Source organism: Sturnus vulgaris, chromosome 28 (genome assembly GCF_052056855.1).
Source record: "Sturnus vulgaris isolate bStuVul1 chromosome 28, bStuVul1.hap1, whole genome shotgun sequence".
Lineage (NCBI taxonomy): Eukaryota > Metazoa > Chordata > Aves > Passeriformes > Sturnidae > Sturnus > Sturnus vulgaris.
Window position 1 is genome coordinate 5329118 of NC_142270.1, and position 27131 is coordinate 5356248.

The 27131-nt window shown below is 57.8% G+C and overlaps 1 protein-coding gene across 1 annotated transcript; it reads left to right on the forward strand.

Moving 5' to 3' along the window:
• The first annotated feature begins 4871 nt into the window (after positions 1 to 4871).
• Positions 4872 to 25730, forward strand: GFRA2 (GDNF family receptor alpha 2). The gene is made up of 9 exons (XM_014892932.2): positions 4872 to 5155; positions 10142 to 10456; positions 13225 to 13308; positions 16585 to 16933; positions 23177 to 23286; positions 23361 to 23501; positions 23583 to 23758; positions 24482 to 24535; positions 24669 to 25730. The coding sequence occupies exons 1-9, from the start codon at positions 5116 to 5118 to the stop codon at positions 24795 to 24797; spliced, it is 1398 nt and encodes a 465-aa protein (XP_014748418.1). The 5' UTR covers positions 4872 to 5115; the 3' UTR covers positions 24798 to 25730.
• The last annotated feature ends 1401 nt before the right edge of the window (positions 25731 to 27131 follow it).

The following is a 27131-nucleotide window of genomic DNA, read 5'->3' on the forward strand; positions in this document are numbered from 1 at the left end:
CATGGGAACGCTCTGGTTGTCCATGGAAGGCTCTTCCAGCCCATCCCAGGACGCTCCTGATCCCAAATCCCGGCTGTCCCCGCGCTGCCACTCCCGCTGGGGCTGGAGCCACGTTGGGACAGCGAGGAGCGAGCAGGAATTTGTTCCTTGGCACAAAAAAATTCCCGAGCGCTTCCCTTGCAGCGGCGGCGTCTGGCGCAGGTGCCGAGGGCTGGGATGGAAATGTCAGCTGCGATTTGGGGCTGATGGCAGCGACAGCAGCAGAGGTGACAGCTCCGCTCCCCGCGGGAGGGGCCGCGCCTGTCCCTCCGCCCCCGGGCCACCAGCGCGGTGACTGCCTGTGCAGGTCACCTCAAATTCCCAAAAATTCACTGTCAGGAGAGGGTGGATGCACCCCTGGGTCTGTCCCCTCTTCTGTCCCCTCCCAGGGCCACCAGCAGAGTGGCTCTGCCATGTCCAGGTCACCTCAAACTCCCAAAAATTCACTGTCAATTGTGGCTGTGTCCCTGCCGTGTCCAGGTCATCACAAACTCCCAAAAATTCCTGACAGGAGCGAGGTGGCTGCAGCATCCCTGGGCAGCCTCGCTGGTGGCATCGTCCCAGTTTGGTGCCAGAATTTCGGGACACCCCGGGATCTGCAGGGTGTCCCTTTGTCCCCGTCCTCTGGGGAGCAGAGAGGTGGAATTTTAGGGAAGGTTTGGGAATCCCTGGCAGGGCAGGGCAGGGTCTGGCCTCTGTTGGCATCGAGAGCCGGATGGGCCCCTTGTGTTCCATGGGCAGGGAGGATCCCGAACAGCCCGGGCAGGACAGGGCTGGTGTGGCACCCATGGGGCTGGGACTGTCACCCATGGGGCTGACACTGTCACCGGTGGGGCTGGAGCTGTCCCCGAGGCGCTCCCGTCGGCGACAGCCACCGAAGGAGGCGGAGGAGCGGCCGGGATGCTCCAGTGCCGCCCCGGGGTTTATCCAGAGCGGGTTTAGAACCAGCCGAGCTCCTTCCCATCCCTGCTCTTTCTTCCCCCGTGGTCCCCGAGCTGTCAGGAAGCAGCAGGGAAGGGCTTGGGTTCCCCGGCAGAGGTTAAAGAGGCAAAATCAGCTCGGAAAAACAGCAGCGAGGGCAAAAATAGCCTGAGCTTCGCGTGGAGCTGTCGGGGTCCATCAGTGTCGGGGTGTTCCAAGGACTCCCATCGCCCGTGGCCACGAGCCGCCTGCTGTCAGCAGCCCTGGGAACGCCATCCCCAAGGAATGACCCGCGGGAAGAGCGAGCGGCCGGGCCGGGCCCCGACAGCACCGCGGGATCGGCCCCGGGGCAGTGAGAAACCCGGAGGGGGAGGATGAGGATGAAGATGAGGATGAGGATGCGAGGCTTCTCCGGCAGCGCCAAGTGCGGAGGAGCTCTGGGAAGGGGGAGGGATGCGGAATTGTCCCCAAGGGTGTCCTTGTGCCCGCAGTGAACCCGCCGTGCCCTCCGCGCTGCCAGGCCTGGGGTAAACCTTGCCCCAAGTGAAAAAATAATATAAAATAAATAGAAAAGATCGGAGTCACATCTACAAGGGCAGGAAATGAATTCCAGGCCGGGCTCGGAGCAGCCTGGGATGGCGGGAGGTGTCGCTGCCCATGGCAGGGATGGCACTTGGTGGCTTTAAGGTCCTTTCCGAGCAAAGCGAGCGGTGGGTCTGTAATGGGCAGAATTCCAGGGTTTTGGAGCTAAAAAGGGATTAATCAGAGGGGACTCACTTTGTTGCACATCCCAGGAGGGCAAAGCCCTGATCTGGGAATTCCCAGCCCCAAACTGGGCTCTGCAAACGGAGCAGCAGCTCAGGGAGGCGATCCCTGAGCTCCATCCCTGGCATTCAGGAATCCCCCAGAACTGCGAGCAGAGGTGAGGTGCCACCTTCCAGCCACTCCCGAGACCCTAAAAACTCTCAGGGGTTAAAAAACCCTCTTTTTACTTTTTTTTTTTCCGTTGCAGGTGCCTGAAATGGGGCATTTCCTGCAGAGCAGAGCCTGCCCAGGCGGGGATGTCCCCTCTCCTCATCCAGGTGTCCCTAAAGGGGGACAAACCCAGCCCGCAGCCGAGGCTGTTCCCGGTGTTTTTAGGACGAAGAGCAGGCGGGGAGAGCTCGGAGCTCGGCTGTGTCCCCATGGATTACACCGTTAATGCCTAATCCATCACCGTAACAACCTTGACTCCCATTAATGTGATAACGCTCGGCGGAATTAAAGCCCGGAGTCGGGAGGGTGAGCAAATCCAACCCATATTAATGGGACTTAAAGGGAAGGAGGGGAGGAATCCGCCGGTCCCATCCATCAACTCCTGTGCGGGAACAAAGCCACGCCAGGGAGGGTCCGGATCCCGCCGGGAATGCTGGATCCCGGCTGAGGGATGATTTGGAAGAGAGCAGCGCTGTGGGGAGGCACTGGGAGCACTGGGAACTGCGTCTCTGTAATCGGCTTTGCTGATTAACCTTGTCATGCCACAAAGGCTGCGAATAAAGTTGTGCAATTTCTTGTGTTTTTGTTGTTTTATTTTTTTCCCCTCTCTTTCCTATTCCCCAAGCCTGAATATTTCTATATTTCTGAATATTTCTGAATATTCCTGCACGACGAGGCCTTGCCGGTCTCCTCTGATCACAAAACCTTCTCCATCCCACCCCAACCCCTCCGAGCCTCCCTTTTCCTTCTGACCAGGACCAGCAGCTCGGGACAGAGCCCTCTCTGTGCTGGGATGGCCGGGAAGGTTCTGTCCCCTGCGTGTCCCCTCCCAAAGCGCCATCCCCGCTTCTCCCCCGGGAGAATCCAACCTCCTCTTCCCCCCCCCCCCCAAAAAAAAACCGGGATGAGGCGGGAGGATGAACAGCGGGGTGCTGCCCCTGATGGAAGAGCTCCCAGGCTGTAAATTGAGCTGGAATAAATCCCAAATGAGAGGCCAGGGAGCTCTGCCTGCTCCTGATAAGGCTCTGCCGTGGGAATGCTCCGGGATTAACCCCGCGGGATGCGCCGCCCGTGAGCCCCATCCCACCCCTCCTTCATTAATTAATGAGAGCAGGTAATTAGAGGGGGGCGTTTCCCGCTGGATCCCCTGGTTCCCACCCCCAGCAGGGTCTGGGAGTGAGGGAATAAAATCCGGGAAAGCGCAGGTGGAGCTGTGGGGATAAAACCTCTGAGGTGTCACCTTGGGGTGGCCAAGAGTCCCTCTGGCACAGCCTCGGGTCTGGGAACGACCGGGAGGGAAAGGAGAGGAGAGCGGATCCCTGATCCGGGAATCCTTTCCCTGGCTCCGAGGGGCCACCAAGACACGAATTAAACAGGGATTCAGGCGGAGTTTAATCAGGGATCCAGGAGGGATTTATCTGAGGATCCGGGCGGGATTTATGAGTGGATCCAGGCGGGATTTGTCCGTGGATCCAGGCGGGATTTGTCCGTGGATCCAGGCGGGATTTGTCCGTGGATCCAGGCGGGATTTGTCCGTGGATCCAGGCGGGATTTATCCGTGGATCCAGGCGGGATTTATCCGTGGATCCAGGCAGGGAACGAGCTGGAATTTTCCCTCCCGAGGAAGAGTTGGAGGGACCCGGCCGTGGCCTGGAGCAGCTCCCGATGTTCCTGTTCTGGGATCCCCCCAGGGCACGAAGGGGAGGGAGCACAGCGGGATCTGCGTGCCGGGAATGGCACTTTTGGGAAATGTGGCTGCAGGGGGGCAGGACTGACACCAGAACCACGAACCAGCTGGGACCTGGCCCAGTGAAAGGTGCGCTGGTCACTGCCAGCTCCAGCTCGGGAATGGGGGGAGCCCCAGGGCCTCCAACTCCCCCCCTGCTGCCCAGGCCCTTCACTGGGGCGATCCAGGTGGAGCATCCTCATCCTCCTCATCCTCCTCCTCCTCATCCTGGAGGTTCCAGCACCTCGCTGGGGCTGGGGGAGTGAGGATGAGGAGGATGATGAGGATGAGGACGCCGGGAAGGCTGCACCGTGCCGCTGCAGCATTCCCAGTATTCCCAGTCTGGGGCAGTGGGGCTGGATTCTGGCCAGGATGAACAGGGAGTGTCCTGGACGGGAATTTTGGGTCCCGTGGGCTTGGGGTGTTTGGGTGTGACCTTCCCCAAAAAACCCCCGCAGTGGGGAGGGCACAGCAGCTGCTGGGTGCCCCGGCTGGGGTGGAGTCCCCCTGGAAGCGGGTGGCACCGTGTCCCTGTGTCCCCACGGGCCCCCCTCCCATTCCCACGGCTGTCACCCACCCAGGGATGTGGCACCGTGTCCCTGCAGCCTTCTGGTCCCATCTGGGATCCCCATTTCCCATTCCCCCATCCAGGGACCTTTTCCCGCCCCACAGCGTCCCCGTTTTCCCCTTCCCACACCTGTCACCCACCCAGGGATGTGACCCCTTGTCCCCGAAGCCCCCCGGGTTCCCCTCTGCCACCCCCGCACCCTCCCCTGCCACCCCCTCGGCCGGAGCAGCGCGGGGCTGCGATTTGGGGATTTGGGGATTTGGGGAGGGCGGGGGTCTCGCCTTCGTCTTTGCAGCAGCGTGGGAGCCCCGGCAGGTGCATCCCAGCCAGGAGGGATGGATGGGGAACACGGGCATGCACAATAACCAGGACAGAGCTCCGGGGGTCCCCACAGAACCCCCCCCGACCCCCTCCCGGGGCGGAAGGGCGGCGGAAGGGCGGCCCCGGTGGAGCGGCGGGCGGGGGCAGGGGCGGGGAGGGGACGGCGGCGGCCCCGCCGGCTCTGCCCCTTCGCCGGGGCTCGGCGGAGCGCAGCCGCCCCTCGCCGCGCCCCCTCCCCGGCAGCCGGAGCTCGGCAGAAGCCGGCGGGAGCCCGGCGGAGCCGCCGAGCCCGGAGCGCGCAGCGGAGCCCGGCGGGGATGCGGGAGGCGGCGAGAGGCTGAGGAGGACCCGGCTCCGCGCCGGGCGGAGCACACATCCCCCCCCTTCCCCTTCGCTTCCAGCCCCACTGGATTTGGGAATTTAGGATCTACCTGAGCGCCTTGGGAATTACTGATTTTTTTTTATTATTATTTTTCTTTTTTTCTTTTTTTTTTCTCCTCCGCCTGATTTTTTAACACAATTATTTTTTTTTTGCACACGTGGAGGAGCGCGTGGATTTCCTACCATGATCTTGGCAAACGCCTTCTGCATCGTCCTCTTCGTAGGTGAGTGGCCTCAGCGGGGGTGCCCGAGGAGGGGGGTGGTGGCTGTCGCCTGGCCGAGGTGGCGCGTCCCCAACCCCCCGCCCCCCCCACGCCACCGGGGGCGAGGAGCTGAGACAGCGAGCGAGCCCCTCCGAGCTGGCAGCGGCGCTGCGGCAGGAGAGGGGCACGGCGAGGGGCTCAACTTCATTTCCTATTCCCTGTCAACTTGAAACGGGGATGGGGGGACACGGGGGACACGCACGGGGGACACGGGGGACACCAGCCCAGCCGCCCCCTCGGGGCTGGAGCGGGCAGCATCACCCCGCAGCCGAGCCCTGCCCGTCTCCCATCGCTTCTCCCCTTGTCAAACCAGCTCGGATTCGCGTTTTGGGGGAGATCTCCCCCTTTCCCCCCCCCCTCCCACCCGTGTCTCTCGCTGCTCTCTCCATCCTGGCTGCTCCCCCCCCCCGCGCCATTCCAGAGGTTGGGAACGCGGCTGGAGACTGGGCTGGGAAAGTTGAGCTCGCGGCTCGGGAATCGCCGTCCCCGGATCGCGCTGGAGCCGCGGGCTGGGCTCGGAGCTCCGTGCCGGGAGATCGCTCCGGTTCCCCGGGCAGCCTCCCCGGGAAGGAGCCGCTGGAAAAGGGAGCACGCCCAGCCCGCGCTGGGTTTGGGCTGAAAAGGAAAGGAGATGGGAAATGTTGGGGGTTATTTTTATTTTTTTTTTGCCCTCCGCGGCTCGGGCGTGTCGCGCTCCCGGTGCCATTCGCGGCTCCCGCATCCCGCGGGTGCCTGGGATGTGATCCCAGCTCGCTGCAGCGCCCGGAGAACTTTGCGGAGCCGGCATGGGGACAGGGGACCGGGGACAGGCACAGGGGACAGGGACAAGGGACAGGAGGCCGCTGAGGGAGACTTGAAGGTTGGCACGGCCGCGTTCCGGAGGCTGGGGGTGCTCGGGGTGCCCGGGCTGCGCTCTGCTCCCGGCTGGAATGGGGGGCACGGGCTCTGCCCCCTCCCAGCGCCACCCGAGCGAGGGACGAGGGTGCCCAGGGGGGTGGGTGCCCCCCAAGGCTTTGGGGAGGGGGGCACAGAGGCCTGAGCTGAGCCCCGGGTTGGGGGAGCCCCTGGCCGGAGGGGTCGGGGGGGCTCGGGCGGTGCCCTCAGACCGAGAGAAAGGGGCGCTGGGGGGGCGGGGTGGCGACACGAGTGGGGACACGGGGCGGGGGGAAGGGTGATCCAGCCTGGCTGGAGGGACAGCTGGACATCTGGACGCGTGTCCAGGAACAGCTGGATGGCTCGTGGAGAGATTTGGGGCGCAGGGACCTCCAGGGGGGCAGGGGTGCCCCAACCTCAGGCATCCAAAGCAGGGCCCGCCCACCCTCACGGCGGGGTTGGCATCGAAGCAGGACCCGGTGTCGCCCCCTCCCCATTCCCGGGTGTCCCCAAGGTCCTGTGGGTGCAGGGCGAGGCTGAGGACCCCGAGCAGGGACCCTGCACGCCCAGATTTAGGGATGGGGTGACCACGGCTCTTTCCACGGCGTGGCCTCGCTGCGAGGAACCTGGAGCAGGGAACATCCAGCTCTTCCCATTCCCGGGAATTCAGAAAATCCCTCTGGTCCTGGCTGAGGAGCTGCGTGTTCCGGAGTGATCCTGGCGAGGAGAAATATTTCCCTCTAAAGCTGCCGGGTGTCCAAAGGTCTCCGGCAGCAGCAGAGCAGGAGAACACGGATTAGAGCTCGGGAAGAGGCTGCTGGAGCCGGGAGAAGCCGTGGGAGCGGCAGGAAAAGAAAGGGGCCATCGCCTTGTGCAGCAAATCCTCGCTGTGCTCCGGCACCCCCGAGCCTGGCCAGGATTAGCCGGGAATTCTCTGCAGATGTTTCAGCGATGGGAGTTCGGGAAGGGCGGATCTGCCTGGAGGGTTTTTTATTTTTTGGGGGGGTTGAAAATCCCCTCCCTCCTCAGTCTCCCTCTCCAGCCTAACTCCCCGCTGGAGTCTGGGTGGGAATGAGGAGCTGGGAGGAGCGGGGGGCTCCAGGAAAAGCGCCCAGGCCGGGCTGATCCCTGCGGGATTTGGGGACATCACGACAAAGGGCTGTGCCTGCCCTCCCTGCTCCAGCGGGATCCAGGATCTGCCGGCATTCCCGGCTCCCATCGTGCCGGATGCTCCCGGGGCTCGCAGGACCCCGTTCCCTGCAAAACCGTGGGAGAAAGGTGGAAAAAAATGGCAAAATCCAGGAGGATTGGGGCCAGCTCACCCCTACAGCTCATCCCCGCGGCTTCCAGAGGGTGGATTTATCGTGGAATTCCCAATCCAGCACCGGGATGTGCAGCTGAGGGCACACGCGGATATTCCCGGTGGTCCCTTGGATGTGTCCCTGCCCATGGGGACAGGAATGCGGCCAGAGGAGGGGATTTTTGGGAAGAGGCTTCTGGAGAAGCGGGAACTGGAGCTGGGAGCTGGCTCGGGGCAAGCACGGCTGGAGCTGGAGCTGAGCTGGGAGAGGATGGAATGTGGTGGAGCCTGGAATGGTTCTCCAGGTCCGGTGGAGCTCTGGAATGGTTCTCCAAGCCCAGTGGAGCTCTGGAATGGCTTTCCATGCCCAGTGGATCTGTGGAATGGTTGTCCATGGTCATGGAATTCTGGAATGGCTCTCTACACCCAGTGGATCTCTGGAATGGCTCCCCATGCCCATGGAATTCTGGAATCGCTCTCCATGCCCACTGGATCTCTGGAATGTTTCCAGCACCCTGGAGCAGTTTCCCTGCAGCCACAGCTGCAGCAGGGTCAGGTTTTTCCAGCTGGATGCCTCAGGATGGGAATTCCTGGCACGTGAAGGCCCAGAGTTCATCCCAAAGCACCATCCATGGCCTGGGGAGGCTCTGGCATTCCCAGCCCCGGAATCAGCGTTTGGGGATTCCTGTTTCTCCTTCACGGATCCCGCCTGCCTCCCGTGTGGAATTATAATCGTGCCAGGCCAGGCGTGGCCTTCCCGAGGGGAATCTGCTGCTCCAGACTGGATCTAACGTGGATGTGGGGGCTCCTGGACACCCCCCGACCTTTTGGAACCCAGTGCGGCTGAACACCGGGACCCGTGGGATCCGTGGGATCGTGGGATCGTGGGATCTGTTCCTCGGAGTGACCGGAGCCAGCAGAGCTGTCCCCACCCGGGCACTGCCAGCCCTGGCCCCTGTCCCTCCTCAGAGCCCCCCTGGCATCACCCGAGGGGGGCAGAGCTGTCCGTGGCCACCGGCTCCAGAGCCAGGGAGCCACCCCAGTGTCACCCAGCCAGTGCCACCAGTGCCACCTGCTCCAGAGGGAATGGGAAGGGACCAACTCCAGGGCCACCCAAGCAGTGCCAGGGAGCTGCTCCAGTGTCACCCAACCAGTGCCACCAGCGCCACCCGCTCCCGAGGGACACAGGGGGAAGGGACCAACTCCAGGGCCACCCAACCAGGGCCACCCACTCCAGTGCCAGGGAGCCACCCCGGTGGCACCCAGCCAGTGGTCCCCGCTCCCGAGGGGGAAGGGACGCGTGCCCGGCCCCGGGGGTGGCAGGGACCGGCCCCGCCCGCTGGGGGGGACACGCGGGTGGCCCGTGTCGCGTTCCTGTAGGTGTCACTGTCCCCCTGCCAGACCCGGGCTGGGAAGGGGCTGCCAGCGGCGGTGCCAGGCGGGAGGGGACGGGAATGCGGCTGCCGGGGACTCACCGAGGGGTCACCTCTGTCCTCCTCCACCCTCAGGGGGCACCAGGGCGGGCACAGAGCGGGGTCCCCTCCCCATCACCCCCCAGAGCAGCCCAGGGTCCCCTCCAGGTCCTGGCATTCCCATTTTTGGGGCTTTCCCTGGAAGGCGGAGGGTGGAGCAGGGGGGCCAGGAGTGACACAGCGGGTCCTGCTCACCCTGTCCCCATCACGGCGGGGAGGGGACAGGACACCAGCGCTGCCTGTCCCCAACTCCCCTGAGAGGGAACAAGCCAGGCTTGGGCTGGATTTAGCAGGAATTTATTTCCAGGGGGAAAAGCAGATGCGGAAATGATGGGAACGGTGGGAGAGCTGTGGGAATGCGGGGGCGGGAGGGGACAGGGACAGGAGGGGACAGGGACAGGAGCCGGCAGGGCTGGCCCGGTGCCATCCCGGAGGGAAGAGCCTGTTGGGAGCTGCAGCTGCCCCGAGGCCCTGCCAAGGCCGAGCGCTCCAAAAGAGCCATGAGTCAGACGCCCTAAAAAACCCTGGAAAAAAAAACAAAAAAACCCAAATTCAGCCCAAGGAGCGGCGGGTGCGGGGAATCGGGATGGACTCGCTGCTTCCCGGGATTCCCGAGAGCTCCGGGAAGGTCGGGATCACACCGGGGATTCATCGGAGTGGGTGGGATAAGGGACACAAGGTCCCAGATTTGAGGTGTGGGGTTAACCCTGCACATTCCCACCCCACTGCTGGGCTGCTCCGGTGACATCAGGGCCATCCCCGAGAATGTTCCCGGCTGGGCTGGACAAGGTTTGGAGCAGCCTGGGATAGAAAAGGTGTCCCTGCCCATGGCAGGGGGGATTTTAGGGTCTCTTCCCACCCAAACCCAAATTCCATGGTTATGGGATCTCGTTCCCGCCGTGGTCAGGGACCTTCCACTCTGGAATGGCTCCTGGAGCAGCGTCCCTGTGGCCACGGCTGCAGCAGGATCGGGATTTCCCCTCTGGATGCCTCGGGATGGGAATTCCCAGCCTGGTTTGGGCTGGAAAAGGAATTTTAAAAAAATCTCATCATAACTCCCCTCGCGCGGGTGGGGAGGGGTGAGGGAGGGAGCTCACCTGTGACCTCCTCACCTGTGCCCTCACCTGTGACCTCCTCACCTGTGCCCTCAGAGGGGTGAGGGAGTTCCGGGAGGTGAAGGGGGTGCTGACCTGTGCCCCCTTCACCTGTGCCCTCCTCACCTGTGCCCTCAGAGGGTGAGGGAGCTCCAAGAGGCGAGGGGGGTCCTCACCTGTGCCCTCTTCTCTCCCTCCCCCGGCCCAGATGAGATCCTGCGCTCGCTGGCCGGGCCCCCCTCGCCCCCGGGGCTGGCCCCTCCGGGCTGGCGAGTTCCCGTGGACTGCGTGCGAGCCAACGAGCTGTGCGCGGGCGAGCCGAGCTGCAGCTCCCGCTACCGCACCCTGCGACAGTGCCTGGCCGGGCGCGACAGGAACACCATGCTCGCCAACAAGGAGTGCCAGGTGGCCCTGGAGGTGCTGCAGGAGAGCCCCCTGTACGACTGCCGCTGCAAGAGGGGCATGAAAAAGGAGCTGCAGTGCCTTCAGATCTACTGGAGCATCCACCTGGGGCTGACCGAAGGTATTGGGAGGGGTACAAAGGGAGTGGTGGGGTGGGGAGATCCCAAAAAATCCACCTGAGGTGCTGGGGATGGGGATGGAGAGAGCTCTGGTTTGGTGGGGATGGGGAGAGCCCAAAAAATCCACTTGGGGTGGGAGGAGAGCCTAAAAAATCACTTGGGGGTGGTGGGGATGGGGATAACCCCCAAAAAATCCGCCTGGAGTGGTGGAGGTGGGGAGAGCCCAAAAATTTCACCTGGAAGTGATGTAGATGGGGATGGGGAGAGCCTAAAAAATCGCCTGGAGTGGTGGGGATGGGGACACCCGAAAAAATCACCCTGAGGATGGGGAGAGGGGTTCCCAAAAGAGCGCCCTGAGGTGGGGATGGGGGGGGGGAGTGCTGGCGCTGCTGGAGGTTGGGGAGGTTTGAGGGGGAATTCCAATGAAAATCCAAGGACATTCAGATGAAAACCCCACAAAACTCAGATGAAAACGCCAGGAAATTCAGATGGGCACCCCAGATAGGGCAGATGAACACCCCAGGAAATTCAGATGAAAATCCCAGGAAATTCAGGTGAACACCACAAGAAATTCAGGCTGGCACCTCAGACTCAGCACTGGGAGGTCCCCAAACCCCCAAAATCACCTGGACCGGCAGAAGAGCTCCCTGCCCGTGGGAGGGGGGTTGGGATGAGATTTTTTAAAGCCCCTTTCCAGCCCAAAGCAGGCTGGGAATTGTGGAATTCGATGGGAAAGGTGCCCGAGGATGGGAAAGCTGGACAGGAGGATGAAGGAATTGTAACCAAGGATGTGGGAACTGGACCTGAGGGTGGGAAAATTGGACCTGAGGACGGGAAAACTCTTCCAGAGGATGTGAGGGAGCCTCACCTGAGCCCCCCTGGGTGAAATTCCCTTCAAATCTGGGTCAGCGCTCCCCAAACTCGGCCCCGAGCTGGAATTACGCCTTAATTATTTCCTGCCGCTCATTAGCCGCCTCCATTGAGCAGCTTCCCAAGGTTTTGCTGGAATGGGGATGGGAATTTGTACCTGGAGGAGGAGGAGGGAAGAGCAGCGATTAAGGAGAGGTGGAAGCTTTGCGGCGATCCTTGACGAGGGGAGAGGGAAAAGCAGCGAGGAGCCCAAATTTGTGCCTTCCAGCGGGAATTTTGGGGTTCCCCTCCTCCCAGGCAGCGCCCAGCCGAGCTCTCCCCGCAATTAGGGAGGCTCCAGCCTCATTCCTGAGGGTTAATTGAGGCTCGGGGAGCTCCAGGCGGGTCCAGCGCCCTTTTAATGCTCGGTAATTTCCCTCAAAGCAGCCGGAGTCAAGCGGGTTTTTAATTATTGATGGCAGCGATGGAGCGCGGGGTCACGGGGCTGCAGAAACGCGCCTGGAAAAAAGTGGGGAAGGCGCGGAGGGGAGAGGGAATGGCCTGGAGAGGGATTTGGGTCCTGGTCCCATTCCCCGTGAGGAGCAGGAGCCGCCCTTGGGACGTTGTCCCCAAATTCTGTCACCCTGAGAGCAGCGGTGACGTCACTGGGGACATCCCAGAGGGGTCTTTCCCACTCAGATTTCCCGGGAATGTCGCTGTGGAACAGAATTTGGATCCTGTCCCAATTCCCGGTGAAGATCAGGAGCCGCCCTTGGGGCTTTGTCCCCAAATCCCGTCGCCCTGAGAGCAGCGGTGACATCGCTGGGGACATCCCAGAGGGGTCTTTTCTCCCCAGTTTTCCCGGGAATTCCCGGGAATGTCGCTGCGCTCGGAGCAAACCCTCCCGCTTTGCCTCCTTTTCCACACGGGCCTTTCCAAGCGGTTCCCGAATTCCGCAGGGTAAACGCTGCCGATTTGGGACAGCGATAACTCCGGGATTTTTTGGGTGGAATTCCCGGAATTCCCGGAATTCCCGCTGTCCCCAGCCCTGGGGCTGGCGGGAGGGGGAGGCACAATCCCAATCCTGACTCCAGTGGGGTCCAGCCTCTCCCACGTGGAATTTTTGGTGTTCCGGAAAATTTGGGAGCCCCTGGCACGGGATCCATCCCGCAGTGAGGGCCGGGATTTTGGGGAAGGAACGCCTGGAAAAGCGGGAACCTCAAACTACAACTTCCAAAGTCTGGCCATCCAATATTTATTTGTATATTTACATTTTTCTGTCCATTATCTACTTTTTTTTCTGTGGCTGCTGGGGTTTGGGGAGAGCCTCGAGGGCTGCTTGTCCTAAAATCAGATTTTTGTTTTGGTTTTTCTATGGGTTAAACCCAGCAAAATCTCACGGATTTATCCTGAAATCAAAGGGGGGATTTTTCTCCAGCCTGGATTTGGATCCCTCTGAAGGTGTGGATTGGGATAAAGCTCTGGAGGGTGCTTTATATTCCCATTTTCCCATGGAATGAGGTGGAAAACCATCGTATAATGGGTTTTTTTTTTAAGGGTTTTTTTTTGGTTTTTAGGGGATTTTGTAACAAATAAAAACCCCAGAGCTGAGTGTGAACCCCAGAACTTCCAGCCTTGATCTCAGTGTCCATCCCCATGGAATAGCGACCTCCCCAATCCCAATTCCCTGAGCTCCTGCAATCCTTTGGAACGCAGCCTCTGCCAAACCTGGCTGGTCCCGAGTGCCCCCAAAATCCCCCGAGCCGCTCCCAAATCCCCTTTTCCTTTAATTCCAGCGCTTGGAAATCATTTCGCTTTTCCTTCCTGTACCTGGAGCCGGTTGAGATTATTCACCACGGGCTTTAATTTGCTTTTTTTTTCTGCCTTTTTTTTTTTTCCTTTTCCTTTCCTCCCACCGAAGGAGAGGAATTTTATGAAGCCTCCCCGTACGAGCCGGTCACCTCTCGTCTCTCTGATATATTCAGACTCGCTTCAATTTTCTCAGGTAATAAAAGCGCCGTGTTTTATCTCCCGCCTGCGAGCACAGAGCTGCTCCCAGCCAGGGAAAACCTTCACCTCCCTCCCCTGGGCTTCGTCCTTTGCTCCTCCAGCTCCTCCCGCCTCTCCTTCCCTTCTGCTCCCCCCAAATTCGGGATCCCGAGCGGCATTTTTTTTTTTTTTTGGGCGGGGGGGGGTTGATGCGTTTTTGGGGTGGGTTCTCTCTGTTTCGGGTCATGCCAGGGTGAGATTTAGGATTTTGCCTCCTGGCCCCAGCTGCCTCCACCGCTGGAAAATCGGGAATTCCCGGAATTCCCGCTGTCCCCAGCACTGGGGCGCAATCCCAGTCCTGGCTCCAGCGGGGTCCAGCCCCTCCCATCCCCCATGGAATTCTCGGTGATTCCAGAGGCTTTGGGACCCTCGCGATGGGGTGGAGCTGAGGGGGGGACCCCGTTTGGTGTCCCCTCCCTGGGGCAGCGACCTCGAGCCGAGCTCTGGGGAGTGCTGGGAGATCCTTGGAGCATTCCCAGTGTCCCTTTGGAGCATTCCCAGTTTCCTTTGGAACCCCTTGGAATATCCCAGTGTCCCATGGAACGTCCCATGAAATCCTTTGGAGCATCCCAGTGTCCCTTTGGAGCATCCCAGTGTCCCTTTGGAGCATCCCAGTGTCCCTTTGGAGCATCCCAGTGTCCCTTAGCACATCCCAGTGTCCTCCTCCAAACCCCAAACTCCGCCACCATCCTCGGCCGTTTTGGATTTCCCGTTTTTTCCATTTTGGATTCTCCCTCATTTCCATGCCAACCTTCCCGTGCCGCCCCTCAGCCCCATCCCACACCTCTCGGCCTCTCCCCCCGGGACCCTTCCCCGAATTCCCCTCGCTGTGGGATTTTGGGGGGTCCCGCTGTCCCCACACCTCGGGGACGCCCCCGGGGCCGCACCCAGCTCACCTGGGGACACCTGTGAGTGACACCGGCGCTGTCACCGCTGTCACCCGCCGCTCGGGGTGAATGTTCCAGGCTTTTCCATGCGGATTTTCCCCGCGAGCTCGGCGCGGGTTTTTGGGATGACGCTGCCACCCCCTCCCGTCTCCCGCCCGCTTTTTTGGGATTACATTGGCGTCAGGAAAACGTCGGGAAGTCTGGAAAGCAGCGAGTGTGGAGCGGGGATTAAACACTGATTTATCCAGGGAAGGGCAGGAAAAACCTGGCTGCGGATTTTGGGGATGGGGGAAGGGGAGGATGGGTGAGGCCAGCGAGGTGCTGGGACCACTGCGGTGGCCTCGGTGCTGCTGCTGCCCCCCCTTTCCTGTCCCCTCCCTGGGGACCTCCAGGGACATCCAGCCCCGACCTGATCCCCAGTGGTGAAGCAAATGAGATTTTGGAGCTGTTCCTGGAGAAGGAGCTGGTGATTGCCTGGAGGGATAATTGGGAGCGGAGGGATTGCTGAGGAGCAGGGGTTGTGTAACCCCCGTGTAACCCCCGTGTAACCCCCGTGTAACCCCCGTGTAAAAACCCGCAGAGCCAGCGCTGCCCCCTCCCCACGCGGAGAACCCCGGGATGCTCATCCCGGCTGGATCCCCAGGAAACCACAGCCTGTGGGAGAAGGGAAAAACTCCAGTTGGGAATTCTCCAACCCAACCCCACCCCCCCCATCCTCCTCCTTCTCCTCCTCTTCCCCGGTCCCCAGCGGCCGTGGGGACACGAAGAGGGGACAGCTGGTGGCCCCAGCCCCCGTCCCCATCTCCTCGGCCCCCGTTTCCGTCTCGGCTCATGAAATTTTCATGCTCGTGCTTTATTAATGAGCTCCCCAGGAGCGCGGCGCTTCCAAAGCCGCGGCTCCATTAAAATGCAGCCGGGTCCCTGCAGGTCTCGGGCAGGGCAGGAGCGATGCTCCCGACCATGAGACAATGGATCCCAAAATCCCGGCTTTGTGCTGGGAATCTGCTGCTCTCTGCTTCCAGGGCTCGGGGCCGGGGTGGTTTATGGGGTAGGGAGGGCTCAGCGCATCCCCCAAAATCAGGGGAAGTAAAGAGTGTTCCCCACCTCTTCAATTCCCTTTTTCCCACATAAATCTTCCTTTTCCCCACCTCTTCAATCCTCTTTTCCCCCTCGAGCTGTGTCCATCCTCTGGAGAAAATCCAAACCTTCATCCCTGCCCCATCGTGGATATTTTTTTTTTCCCCGAATCCTTTGGATCCCTGAATCCTTTGGATCCCCAGCAGGGCCGTGCTGGTGGCTCTCAGCTTGGGGACAGGGAGACAATGGGACAAAAGACCCCCCCCAAATTCCTGTCCCCCTTCAGGGGTGGTTTGGGGACGCAGAAGGAGCCGGGGGCTGAGCCTCACCCAGGATTTGGATTTCCTAATTAGCAGCACCCTGCAATTAGGCCAATTAGGAGCCTTCCTTTGGCGCCAGCAGAAGCTGGGAGCCAGCTGAGGATGATCCATGGATTTGTCCAGAGAATCCATGGATTTGGCCGGGCTGTGGAGGAGAGGGAATGAGGGATGAGGTGGCTTCAGAAGGGCCACGGAGGGTGATCCATCATTCCCAGCAAAAAACTGGGAAAATTCAGCGTTTGTTCCCAGGCTGGGGCTTGGCCTCGCCCGTCCTCTCCTGAGGGATGAGATTCCCAGGACGGAATTCCCAGCGTGGAATTCCCGGGATGGATACGGGATCGATCCTCTGGTCCCTTTCATCCCCGTCTGGAGCTGTCCCAGTTTTGGGGAGCCCCAGGAGGGGCAGTGAGAGCCACAGTGAGGTTGGGTTGATTATTCTGCTTTTGGAGCAGAATAATTATTAATTATTAATTAATTAATAATGAAGAACGATTCTTTGAAGAATTGACAAAAGGAAAGAAATATTAGAAAATTCATGGCCTGCATTTGAGGGCAACTCAGACGCTTTGAGGGCTTTTCCCTGCCCCAGTTTTGAGGACATTTCCCCCGTTTTGAGGAATTCTCCCCATCCAAAGGGTCAAAGATGTTTCCCATCCCAGTTTGGAGGGCATTTCCTCATCTTTGAGGACCTCTCCCCATTTTCGAGGCCATTTTCCCATCTTTGAGCCCATCTCCCCATTTTCGGGGCCATCTCCCCATTTTCGGGGCCATCTCCCCCTTTTCAATCCCGCTCCCCATCCCTCACCACACCTCCCACCCCCAAAACCACCAACCCCACCCCAACCCCACCTCCCCAACAACCCCCCCAAACCCTTTCCCAACCCCTCCCCACTCCCCACCTCCCCATCCCACCTTCCTAACCCCTCTCCCTCCTTATCCTGAGCGCAGGAATGGACCCGGCCACCACCTCCAAGAGCAACCATTGCCTGGACGCGGCCAAAGCCTGCAACCTCAACGACAACTGCAAGCGCCTTCGCTCCGCCTACATCTCCACGTGCAGCCGGGGGCTGTCGGCCACCGAGCCCTGCAGTCGCCGCAGGTGCCACAAAGCCCTGCGCCAGTTCTTCGACCGCGTGCCCGGCGAGTTCACCTTCCGCCTGCTCTTCTGCTCCTGCAAGGACCCGGCGTGCGCCGAGCGCCGCCGCCAGACCATCGTCCCCTCCTGCTCCTACGAGGACAAGGACAAGGCCAACTGCCTGGATCTGCGTGGGGCCTGCAGGGCGGATCACCTGTGCAGGTAAAGGGTGCAGCTGTGCAGGTAAAGGTGTGCTGGTGTTCACCTGTGCAGGTAAAGGGGGTTCTTCTGTTATAGGGCAGGTGTTGGTGTCACTTTCCCGGCATTGGTGTCACCTTTTTGGTGCCATTGTCACTCTCCTGGCATTGGCATCACACTCCTGGTGTTGGCGTCACCTTCCCTGGCATCGGTGTCACCCTCCTGGCATTGGTGCCACCACCCCAGCATCAGTGTCACCTTCCTGGCCATCAGTGTCACCTCCTGGCGTTGGTGTCACCCTCTTGGCATTGGCTGCATCCCCCAAACCCTCCCTGGCTGAATCCCCCAAATCCTCCCTGGCTGCCGGATTCCCGCTGTTCCTCGGCAGCCGAGGCTCCTGCTCCTTGTCATTGTCACATCCATTTGTCACCGGGCTCGGCCCCTCCTGTCCCCCACGGGAGCCGGATCCGCTCCCGACGCTCCAGGAGCGGCACCTTTTTCCCATCAAGGTGATGGAGATTCTCAGGGAAATAAATGCGAGCTCCGAGTGTTCCTCAGGCTGCGAGCGGCGATGTTTGAAATGTGGGAATGTGGCTTTTTATCAAAAACTAATCCAAGGAGCCCGGTGTCCATGAATAAAAGATACCCGGGAATGGCAGCTCCTCTCCATCAGAGCGCTCCGAGGATCCGCGCTCGGAGAGGGAAAACGGGGCTGGAAGAGGCCACGGGGTTTAATTCCTGCATGGAATGAAATCCCCACACCTGGAGGGAAAGTGGAAAAGGGTGGAAGCTGCTGGGAGTGTTTGCTCCAAGATGGAAATTTATTTTTTTTTGGGGGGGGGAGAAGTGTGGGAGAGCACGGATGGGGGCTCTCGCTCTGGAGAACGTCCAAATCTGGAATTTATTTGTGTTGGTTTTGCTGGAGTTTTTTTTTTTTCCTTGGGATGGGGTATGGATGCATTCCTTGGATGTGGATTTTCAGGAGAAAATCCCATCCCAAAATCCCATCCCAAAATCGCATCCCGTCCTCTCTGGCATCTCCAGCCGGGAATGCTGGGACACAAAACTCTTCCTGTCCCCTCATCTCAGAGGACAAGGCAGGGCAGGGCTGTGCCATGGAATTTCCCATTATCCGTGGGTTTTTCCAGCCAAAACTCCTCCATATCCCCTTATCCTTCTCCCATCTTTTCCCCATCTTTCTTTTCCCCGTCTTTTCCCCATCTCTCTCAGCTTTTCCTCAGCTTTTCCCAGCTTTTTTCCCAGCCTTTTTTTCCCAGCTTTTCCCGGCTCGCAGGAGCCTGACAAAGTCCCGGAGTTTTTGTGGCTGATTGCAAGGGACAGGTTTTAGCTCCCGGAATACAAAAACCTTTGGCGAAGCACAAACCTCAGCGAAGGGGAAAGGGAAGGGAAGGGGAGAAAAGAGCTGATTTCAGCAGCTGCAGCTCGTGGATTTTTCATCTTGCATCAGCAAGTCGGGAACACAAATAATCTGCTCTTACACGCTCCAGTGGTGCCGGTGCCGGAGAAATTCCCAGCCTCCACTGGCTGGAGCTCCCCAGCATCCAAAGTGGGGATGTTGGGTCATTTCCTGGATTTTTTTTATCCCAGTTTTTGGTGTGTTTAAAGCCAAGGGGGTGAGGGATGCTCTCACTCTCAGGATTTTGGGTGAAGAGGATTTTGGCCGTGGGGTTGGAGTGTCCAAAGTGAGGATGTTGGGTCATTTCCTGGACTTTTTATTCCAATTTTTTGGGAGGAAGGTCAGGGATGCTCCCCCTCTGGGGTATTTGTGTGGAGAGGATTTTGGCCGGGGTTGGGCTGGAGCTCCTCACATCCAAAGTGGGGATGTTGAGTAATTTCCCAGATTTTTATCCCAGTTTTTGGTGTGTTTAAGCCAAGAGGAGGTCAGGGGTTCTCCCCCTCTGGGATATTTGTTTGTCAAGGATTTTGGCCGTGATTGCAGCATCCAAAGTGGGGATGCTGGATGATTTCCCTGATTTTTATCCCGGTTTTTGACGTGTTTAAATCCAGGGGTGTCAGGGATGCTCCCCCTCTGGGATTTTTGTGCAAAGAGAATTTTGGCCGGGGTTTTGTTGGATCTTTGGCTCGGGAAGGAGGGAACGGGATCCAGGCTGGCTGGGAATTCATGGAACACCAAACCCGGGAACAAAACGCGGCTTTGTGAGCGGCAGCGCGGCCTTTGTTTAGCACAGACAGAACGCCACGGTAATGGATGTTTCCTTGATAAACAGCAGCTCAACTTTCTCATTACTCCCTGTAATGAGAGCCCCGCGCGCCTGGCTGGGAAGAAAAAGGAGCAGGGAAAAATCGCTCCTGGATTTAACGGGAGATGGGAGAGCTCGGGTTCGGAGGGGACAGAGGAGCCTACAAACCCAGACTGGGAAATCTGTAAAAATCCCCAAATCTGGTGGACTTGGGAAGTGGAGAGACAGCACAGAAGAGGAGGCGGCTGGGGAAGAAGAAGAGATGAAGGAGAAGGGAAAGGAAAAGGAGCAGGGGAAAATCGCTTCTGGATTTAACGGGAGCTGGGAGACCTCAAGTTCGGAGGGGACAGGGCATGGAGGAGCCTCAAAAACCCAGTTTGGGATTGAGAAATGCGTGAAAATCCCGAAATGTGGTGGATTTGGGATGTGGAGAGGCAGCACAGAAGAGGTTGTGGCTGGGGAAGAAGAAGAGAGGAAGGAGCAGGGAAAGAAGAAAAGCGGGGAAAAATCGCTCCGGGATTTAACGGGAGATGGGAGACCTCAAATCCGGAGGGGACAGGGCATGGAGGAGCCTCCAAACCCGGTTTGGGATTGAGAAATGCGTGAAAATCCCCAAATCTGGTGGATTTGGGATGTGGAGAGGCAGCACCCGGGGCGGTCCCTCACGAGAGGAGGCGGCTGGGGGAGGGCTCGGCTCCCTGCGGGCTCGCCGGGCTCTCACCACGAGAATCAGTCAATTCTCGCTGAATAATTAACTCGAGAGGCTTCCCAAGTATTGACTTAATGTGACAGCGAGTCTGTCTTGAGCCGGGCTTTGCTTGTGTAAACACAATCTCCTGTTGGGCTCAGTTAGCGGCTCAATGGGACAGAACGGGCCCGCAATTAAAACCGAACGATTCCTGCGCTCCCTGCTCCCCTTCCCGGGGAGCCGCGGGGCTCGGGGAGACAAAAAAATCCACCCAAAAAACGCCTTTGAGGGGCTCGTCTCAGCGCTGGATCAAAATGTGGCGACCTGGAGAACGGAGTTTGTTAATTAGTAACTAATTAGCAAAGCCCGACTTTGGGGGTTGTGTCCTGGTTGTTTTCCCTCTTGCGGCGTCTCCGCTGCTTTGGGAATTCCTGCGGTGCTTTGTGGTGGCTTCGCCTTTTCCCAGCAGTGTCCGTGTCCCTGAGCAAGGAGCAGAAATTCCAGAGGTTGGAGAAGTCCTCCAGGATCAGAGTCCAGCCTTTGACGATCACCTTGTCCCCAGCCCAGAGCTCCGAGTGTCACCTCCAAGGATTTCCTGGACACCTCCAGGGGTTTCCTCGGCACCTTCAGGCCATCCTTGGACACTTCTGGGTGTTCCTTGGACACCTCCAAGGGTTCCTTGGGGACCTCCAGAGGTTCCCTGGACACCCCCAGGACATCCTTGGACACCTCCAGGGGTTCCTTGGACACCTCCAGGCCATCCGATGGTGACTCCCAACCCCCCCTGCTCAGCCCCTTCCAAAGCCTGACCCCCTTTCCATGAGAAAATTCCTCTGGAATTGAAGCCGAGAGCCTCGGAACGACGACAAAAATTTCCTTTTTTTTCCCCTCAAACCCCCGCGGCTCAGCCCAGAACAGGCGACTCCTCTCCCCACACAACTTTTCCCGGATAAAACAAATCCATCCATTGATCTTTCTTCCCTCCCCTGTGAACTCCTTGCTCGATTTGGCAGCGGGTCATCCACAAAAGCCGAGATTTATTCCCGCTTCCCTCTTTCCTTCAGCTGCTCCCTCTCCCTGGGACTCTTTGAATTTACCTGGGAGCGTTTGAGGGGAATTTTTTTTTAATCTCAGCATCTCCCGGCTTCAAAAGAATCCCTCTCCAGCAGGACGGGAGCGTTGGGAGGGCGATGCCCAGCGGGATTTTCGTGTCTCGCCGAGTTTTTTTCCGTGTTGTCGCAGCTTCTTGAACATCCCCAGCTCTGCAGGAGAGGATTTCTCCCAGCTTTAAAAAAAAAAAAAATTCCCTCAGTCCCTGTAAATTGCCCGTGAAAAAAAAAAAATAATTCCACCTCTGGAGGAATCCCGGCGTCTTTTCCATGAAATATTCATGGAAAAACAAGATGCTGTTGGATTGGATCGCGGTGAGTTATCACCGCGGCTCGGGGGATGGGAGTAATTAACACTCAATTAAGCGCTTAAAAAATCACCAAAAAAATCCCCCCCGAACAAAACCTATCCCAAAACCTCCGTGCTCGGAAAATCTCCGTGTCAGAGCGTTCCCTAAATTTGGGATTTATGTACCTGGGATAAATGTACAGGTACAAAAATCCCCTAAATTTGGGATTTGTGAACCTGGGATATATTTACAGGTACAAAAATCCCCTAAATTTGGGATTTATGGACCTAGGATATATTTACAGTTACCAAAAGTCCCCTAAATTTGGGATATCTGCACCAGGTGTGTGCATTGCAATGCACTAAGTGTCTTAAATTTGGGATTTATGCACGTGGGATAAATGTACAGGTGCACAGAACCCCCTAAATCTGGGATTTATGTGCTGGGAATACAGGTACGGAATTTAAAAGCCCCCTAAATTCAGGATATTTTAGTCCAGGTGCCCTGCAGGGATCCAGGTCCTTGGGAAGGGATGGATTTGGGACGGGTTGGATTTTGGCATCCTGGGGCTGCCTTTCCTCGCATTTTCCCTCCAGGAATCCAAGAGGAGCAGTTTGGGATTTCCAAAATTGGGAATCCAGCCCTTGGAGCAGGTTTGGGATGGGAGATCTGAGTTTATATCCAGAATTAATATTTTTAATCCCTTTTTCACTCCTTTAGGGGTTTTTTTTGGGGTGGTAAGTCAGGAAAATCCTCCATCCCTCATCCAGAGCCAGCCCAGCTCTTCCCAAATTTTCCAGGCCATCCTCCAGCTGCCAGCAGCAATTTGGCAGCGATTCCTCCGTGTTCCTGCTAAGCTGGACTTGGCTCCTTCTCCTTCCCCTCTTTCTTTTTTTCATTTCTTCGGAGCCCTTGGAAGCCAAAATCCTCCTCGCCGAGTCCGAGCGTTTTTTTCCTGGCGGCGAATCCCATCCAGCAGCTCCCAAAGGGGCCGTGTCCAACGGGGACAGTGACATCGGCCCGGGATATTCCTGAAGGATTTCCCAGCTGCATCCTCATGGATTATGAAAGGAATAACCTTTGCCTCGGAGGATGCTCCAGGCCGGGAGCAGAGCCCCAGGGAGCGGCGGTGACAAATTTTCCTGGCGCTCGGTGCTGAAGTCGCCGCGTTTCCTGCGGGGAATTGACGTCCCTTCGCCTCGGATTGGGGAAGAGAGGGAAATGCTGTCGGAAAGTTTTATTCCTCTCCCGTGAAGAGGCTGGGGATGGAGCAGGTTTTTTGGATTTATTCCCATCCTGGAGCTGAGGTTTGGTTGCACAGAGGGTGGAGCAACCCCTAAAAAAAAAAAAAAAAAAAAAAAATTAAAAACCTGGAATTTTTTTCTGGGCTTTGTGCAAGGAAAATTCCCACCGGGAGCTGAGGATTTGCTCTGGGAATGGGAATGGGATGGGAGCCCCCAGAGCCTCCATGGGCTGGGTCACAAGGAAGGAAAATAAACACGGACACGACGCTCTCGGGATGGGGGAGTTTTATTTCCAGGAAGAAGGAGTAGGAGGAAGTTTCCTCCTTTCCTCACACGCTACGGCAGAGCTGCAGAATCCCGGTTTTCCCTGGAATTTCTGCTTCATCCCGAGCTCTTTGTCCTTCCCCGTCCTCCCATCCCCGTCAGGGAGCAGCCCCTCACCCCCACCCCAATCCCATCCCTTCCAGAGGAGATTCCCGTTGTGTTGTTGCTATTTTTTGGGATCTGAGGTGTGGATGAGCACGGCCACCCCCGGGCTCCTGTCCCCTCCTGGATAACCCAGCCGACGAGCCTGAATCGCCCTGGAATTTCACAGGACGTTGGGAATGGGGCACTTTTATTCCATTTAAAAATTCCTTTTGGCTGCGGAGTCACTCTGGGATGGAACCGGCGCTGAAATTCCGCTCTGTTTTCCCAACTTTTCCTCCCCTGCAGATCCCGGCTGGCCGATTTCCACACCAACTGCCAGGCCACCTCCCAGTCCCTCACCAGCTGTCCCGGGGACAACTTCCAGGCGTGCCTGGGCTCCTACGCGGGGCTCATCGGTGAGTGCCGGGAGCTGGGATGGGGAAAGGCTTTTCCCACTGGGATTTCATCCCCGTTCCCTCCTCCTCGCCAGGCTTTGACATCACCCCCAACTACGTGGACGCCAACACCACCAGCATCACCATCTCGCCCTGGTGCTCCTGCAAAGGCAGCGGGAACATGGAGGAGGAGTGCGAGAAATTCCTGCGGGATTTCACGGAAAATCCGTGTCTCCGTAAGGCGCTTCCCCGCCCCGCTCTGCTCCTTTCCCGCTCTTTTCTCGCTCCCATCCTTCCTGAACCTCTCCCGCTCCCAGGAAACGCCATCCAAGCTTTTGGGAATGGGACCGACGTGAACTTGGCTCCCAAAAATCCCAATCCCGCCGTGACGGTGCCGCCGAAGGTGGAGAAGAGCCCGGCGCTGCCGGACGATGTCAACGACAGCAACACCGCGTACGACACGAGCGTCATCAGCACCTGCACCTCGCTCCAGGTGCGGCCACACCTCAACTGGGAGCACTGGTGGGGGTGTGGGGACATCGGCTGCGTCCCATGGGATGGGAAAATGTCCCGCTCGGATTCATCCCGGGGCTGGGAGGGTCCGGGCAGTGTTTGGGGAGGGAGGGGTTCCCCGCCCGTGTCCCCGCTCACCTGGCGAGGTGACTCCCTGAGCCCGAGCGCTCCTCGTCTGGGAGATGGAATTCTGGGGTTGTTTTGGGAAATCTGGAAAATCAGTGTTGTCAGCTGCGGGGCTTGGGCGTCCATGTTTTACTCTGTGGGTGGAAAAGGAATGGGAGGGAAATGGGATTGGGGAGTGGCTGGGAATGTTCCAGGAATAGGATTGGGGAATGGAATTGGGGATGTCCCAGGAATGCAGGGAAATGGGATTGGGAAATGGCTGAGAACGTCCCAGGAATGGGAAGGAAATGGGATTGGGGATGTCCCAGGAGCTGGACTGGGGAATGGCTGGGAATGTCCCAGGAATGCAGAGGAGTGGGATGGGGACAGGAGGGGCGTCCCAGGATTCCCAGCAGGATTCCTGGCAGGATCACGGTGGGAGTGAGGCCGGATCCACTGAAGCCCCTGAGCTGGGACAGGCTGAGCCTTTCCCAAACCCCCGCTCCGAGCTCATTCCCACAGGGAAATTCAGGAACCCCAAAGCCCCGAGCTCCAGGGGCACATTCCCACCCAAACCATTCCCAATTCCTCCTGCCAGGAACAAGGCCTGAAACCCAACAAATCCAAGGAGCAGAGCCTGTGCTACTCCGAGGTACATGGCGGGGAAAATCCCTGGGCTGGGAATTCTTTCCTAAATCAAACATCTTGGGAATGACACCCCGGAGGTGTTTCCCAACTTTGGGATGCTTTTCCCTAAAAAATCCACTCCTATCCCTCCTTCCCAGGCGCAGCTGACCACGGATGTGATGCCGGACCAGAAAACTTTCACGGATCCCAAGGCGGGAAGCAGCCGGCACCGGGAGAGCCGGATCCTGCTCCTCATTCCCGTCCTCATCCCGGCGCTGGGGCTATAGAGGGGCGGGAAGGAGCGGCCGGTGGGACGGGGACACTCGGACCAGTGCCACCAGTACCCACCAGTGCCCACCAGTGACAGAGACTGGAATGCTCCCAAATCCCGGGAATGCCGAGCTCCGGACAGGCAGGAGGACCCTTTGGCCACGCTGGGAAACTTTGGTGGTTTTCTTCCTACTTTTAATTTTTCCCAGGTTTTTTTTTTTTTGTTATTTTTGGTCTTTTCTGGGTTGGTTTTCCCGAGCGGCTCCTGGGAAAACTCCCCGGAATGGGCCTGGAATGGGGGTCTGGAGCTGCCAGTGGTGCCAGGGAGGGGAAAAAAAAAGTCGGAGAAAAGCTTTGGGAAAGGTGAATTTCAGGATTCTTTACACCGGGGTGGCCACGGGGACAACGAGGATTCCACGTGGGAACATCCCGGAGGATGAAGGAGCCATCGGGAGCCACCCGGAGAGGATTCCCAGAGCTCCTCCCGTCGGTTTTTTTGGGGAATTTTGGTTGGGATTTTTCCTCGGAGAGTTTCCGAATGGAAGAGAAAAGAAACTGGTGTGAAACGCGTGAGGTTGTGCTGATGTTTTCAATCATTCCAGGGGGAGAGGTTCCATTCTCCTTATTTTGAAATTTTTTTGGATTTGGAATTTGGGTTGGGAGTGGATTTTGACCCATCCAGGGTCAGAATTCCCTATTTTCCCTCTCCACTTTATTTCCTATATACATATAACATATGGATATTCCCATATACATAACCCTACCTGTGGCTTTTTAACTTCCATTTTTCCCTTTATTTTCCTTTAATCTTTTATTTTTTTTAATTCCTCCGACTCCCACAGCAACTTCCAAATGTATTCTTGGAAAATTTATTTTTTTTAACGATGTCTATAATGGAAAAAAAACAAACAAAAAAACCAAACCGAAATAAACGAAGGAGAACAAACCAAGGAATGAAACAGCCCCAAAATCCAAGATTCCATAAAAATCCCGATATCCGGTGGGGAGGAAAACCGGGAACCCTTCAGCTGCAGGAATGCCGAGATTTGGGTTGGAATTCAAAGATTTTTGGCCTTTTCTTTCCTGCAGGAGACAACAAACAGAAAAACATTCCCAAGGAGCTGCCACCTTCCCATTTTTTTTTGGTGATATTTTGGGAATTTTTATGTGCAAGAATTTCAGGTTCCAAATTCCAGCCCCTCCCTGGATGAGGTTTGGAATTTTTTTCTCCCAAGACAAGCTGGCAGTGCTGGAAATGTTGGGATTTGGGGCACAGGAAGAGTGAGGGGCTGGAATTTTAAAATTTATTTGGGATTTTTAAATTTGTTTTGATGTTTTGGGAGCAGCAATGTCAATTCCCATCCAGCTGTGCCCATGCAAAAAAGGGATTTTGGGAATCTTGGGAGCCTGGGGATGGTAAAATTGTGGAACCACGGAATTCCAGACAGGGTTGGGATGGGATGGAATTTAAAATCTTCTCATTCCAGCCTCTGCCATGGGCTGGGACAATTCCCAGCTTGCTCCTTGGACATTCCAGGGATGTGGAAATTGGGATGGAAAGATCCCAGCGCTGTTTGCTGGGAGCTGGAGCTGACGGAGAGGGGAGGGAGGGATGAAAATTCCCTTTTCCAGCATGGAAAATCCGACAGGGGGATGTGGGAGTTGGCACTGGGAACATAAACAAATCCCTGGAATTTCTGGACCTCTCCTGGAATTCCTGCTGCAATCCTGGCTGCTTTTTCCCAGAGTCGGAGCCAGGTGTGGGGCAGCCAAAAAAAAAAAAAAAAAAAAAAGGATTTGGGAGCTCCACGGCCAAATTTGGGATCATTCCTGGGGGTGATTCCCAATCCTGGTGTTCTCAGCCATCCCAGTTTGGGCTGCTGGGTTTCCTTGGGAAAGAGGCTGGGAATTCCAGCATGGATGAGAAAGTTGGGAGTGATCCAGGATTTTCCAGAGGAGCAGGAACTGCTTGGAAAGGTCAGGGGAGCGCCTCCATCCAGCAGCCAGGCACCACTAAAAATTCCCGGTATTTCCTGTGATCCATGGACGTGCTGGGGTTACTGGGAAGTGCTGGGAACGGGGATTGGCTCCAGGATTCCATCCAGGAATGGCAATTCCAGCACTGGAAGAGGGTTTTGCTCCAGAATTCCATCCAGGGCTGGTGGTTCCAGGATTCTGTCCAGGAATGGCGATTCCAGCGCTGGGAATGGGGTCTCGTTCTGGGATTCCCTCTGGAAATGGAGATTCCAGCACTGGAAAAGAGGTTTGCTCAAATTTTCCCTCCAGGAATGGCGATTCCAGCACTGGGAATGGGGTTTTGATCCAGAATTCCCTCCAGGAATTGTGATTCC

Bases quoted from the DNA above. Each gene is read 5' to 3' on its own strand.
- GFRA2 (XM_014892932.2), top strand. From the start codon at position 5,116: ATGATCTTGGCAAACGCCTTCTGCATCGTCCTCTTCGTAG. The intron at 23,502-23,582 runs GTAAGGCGCTTC...TCCCGCTCCCAG, and splicing joins CACGGAAAATCCGTGTCTCC to GAAACGCCATCCAAGCTTTT. The intron at 23,759-24,481 runs GTGCGGCCACAC...TCCTCCTGCCAG, and splicing joins GCACCTGCACCTCGCTCCAG to GAACAAGGCCTGAAACCCAA.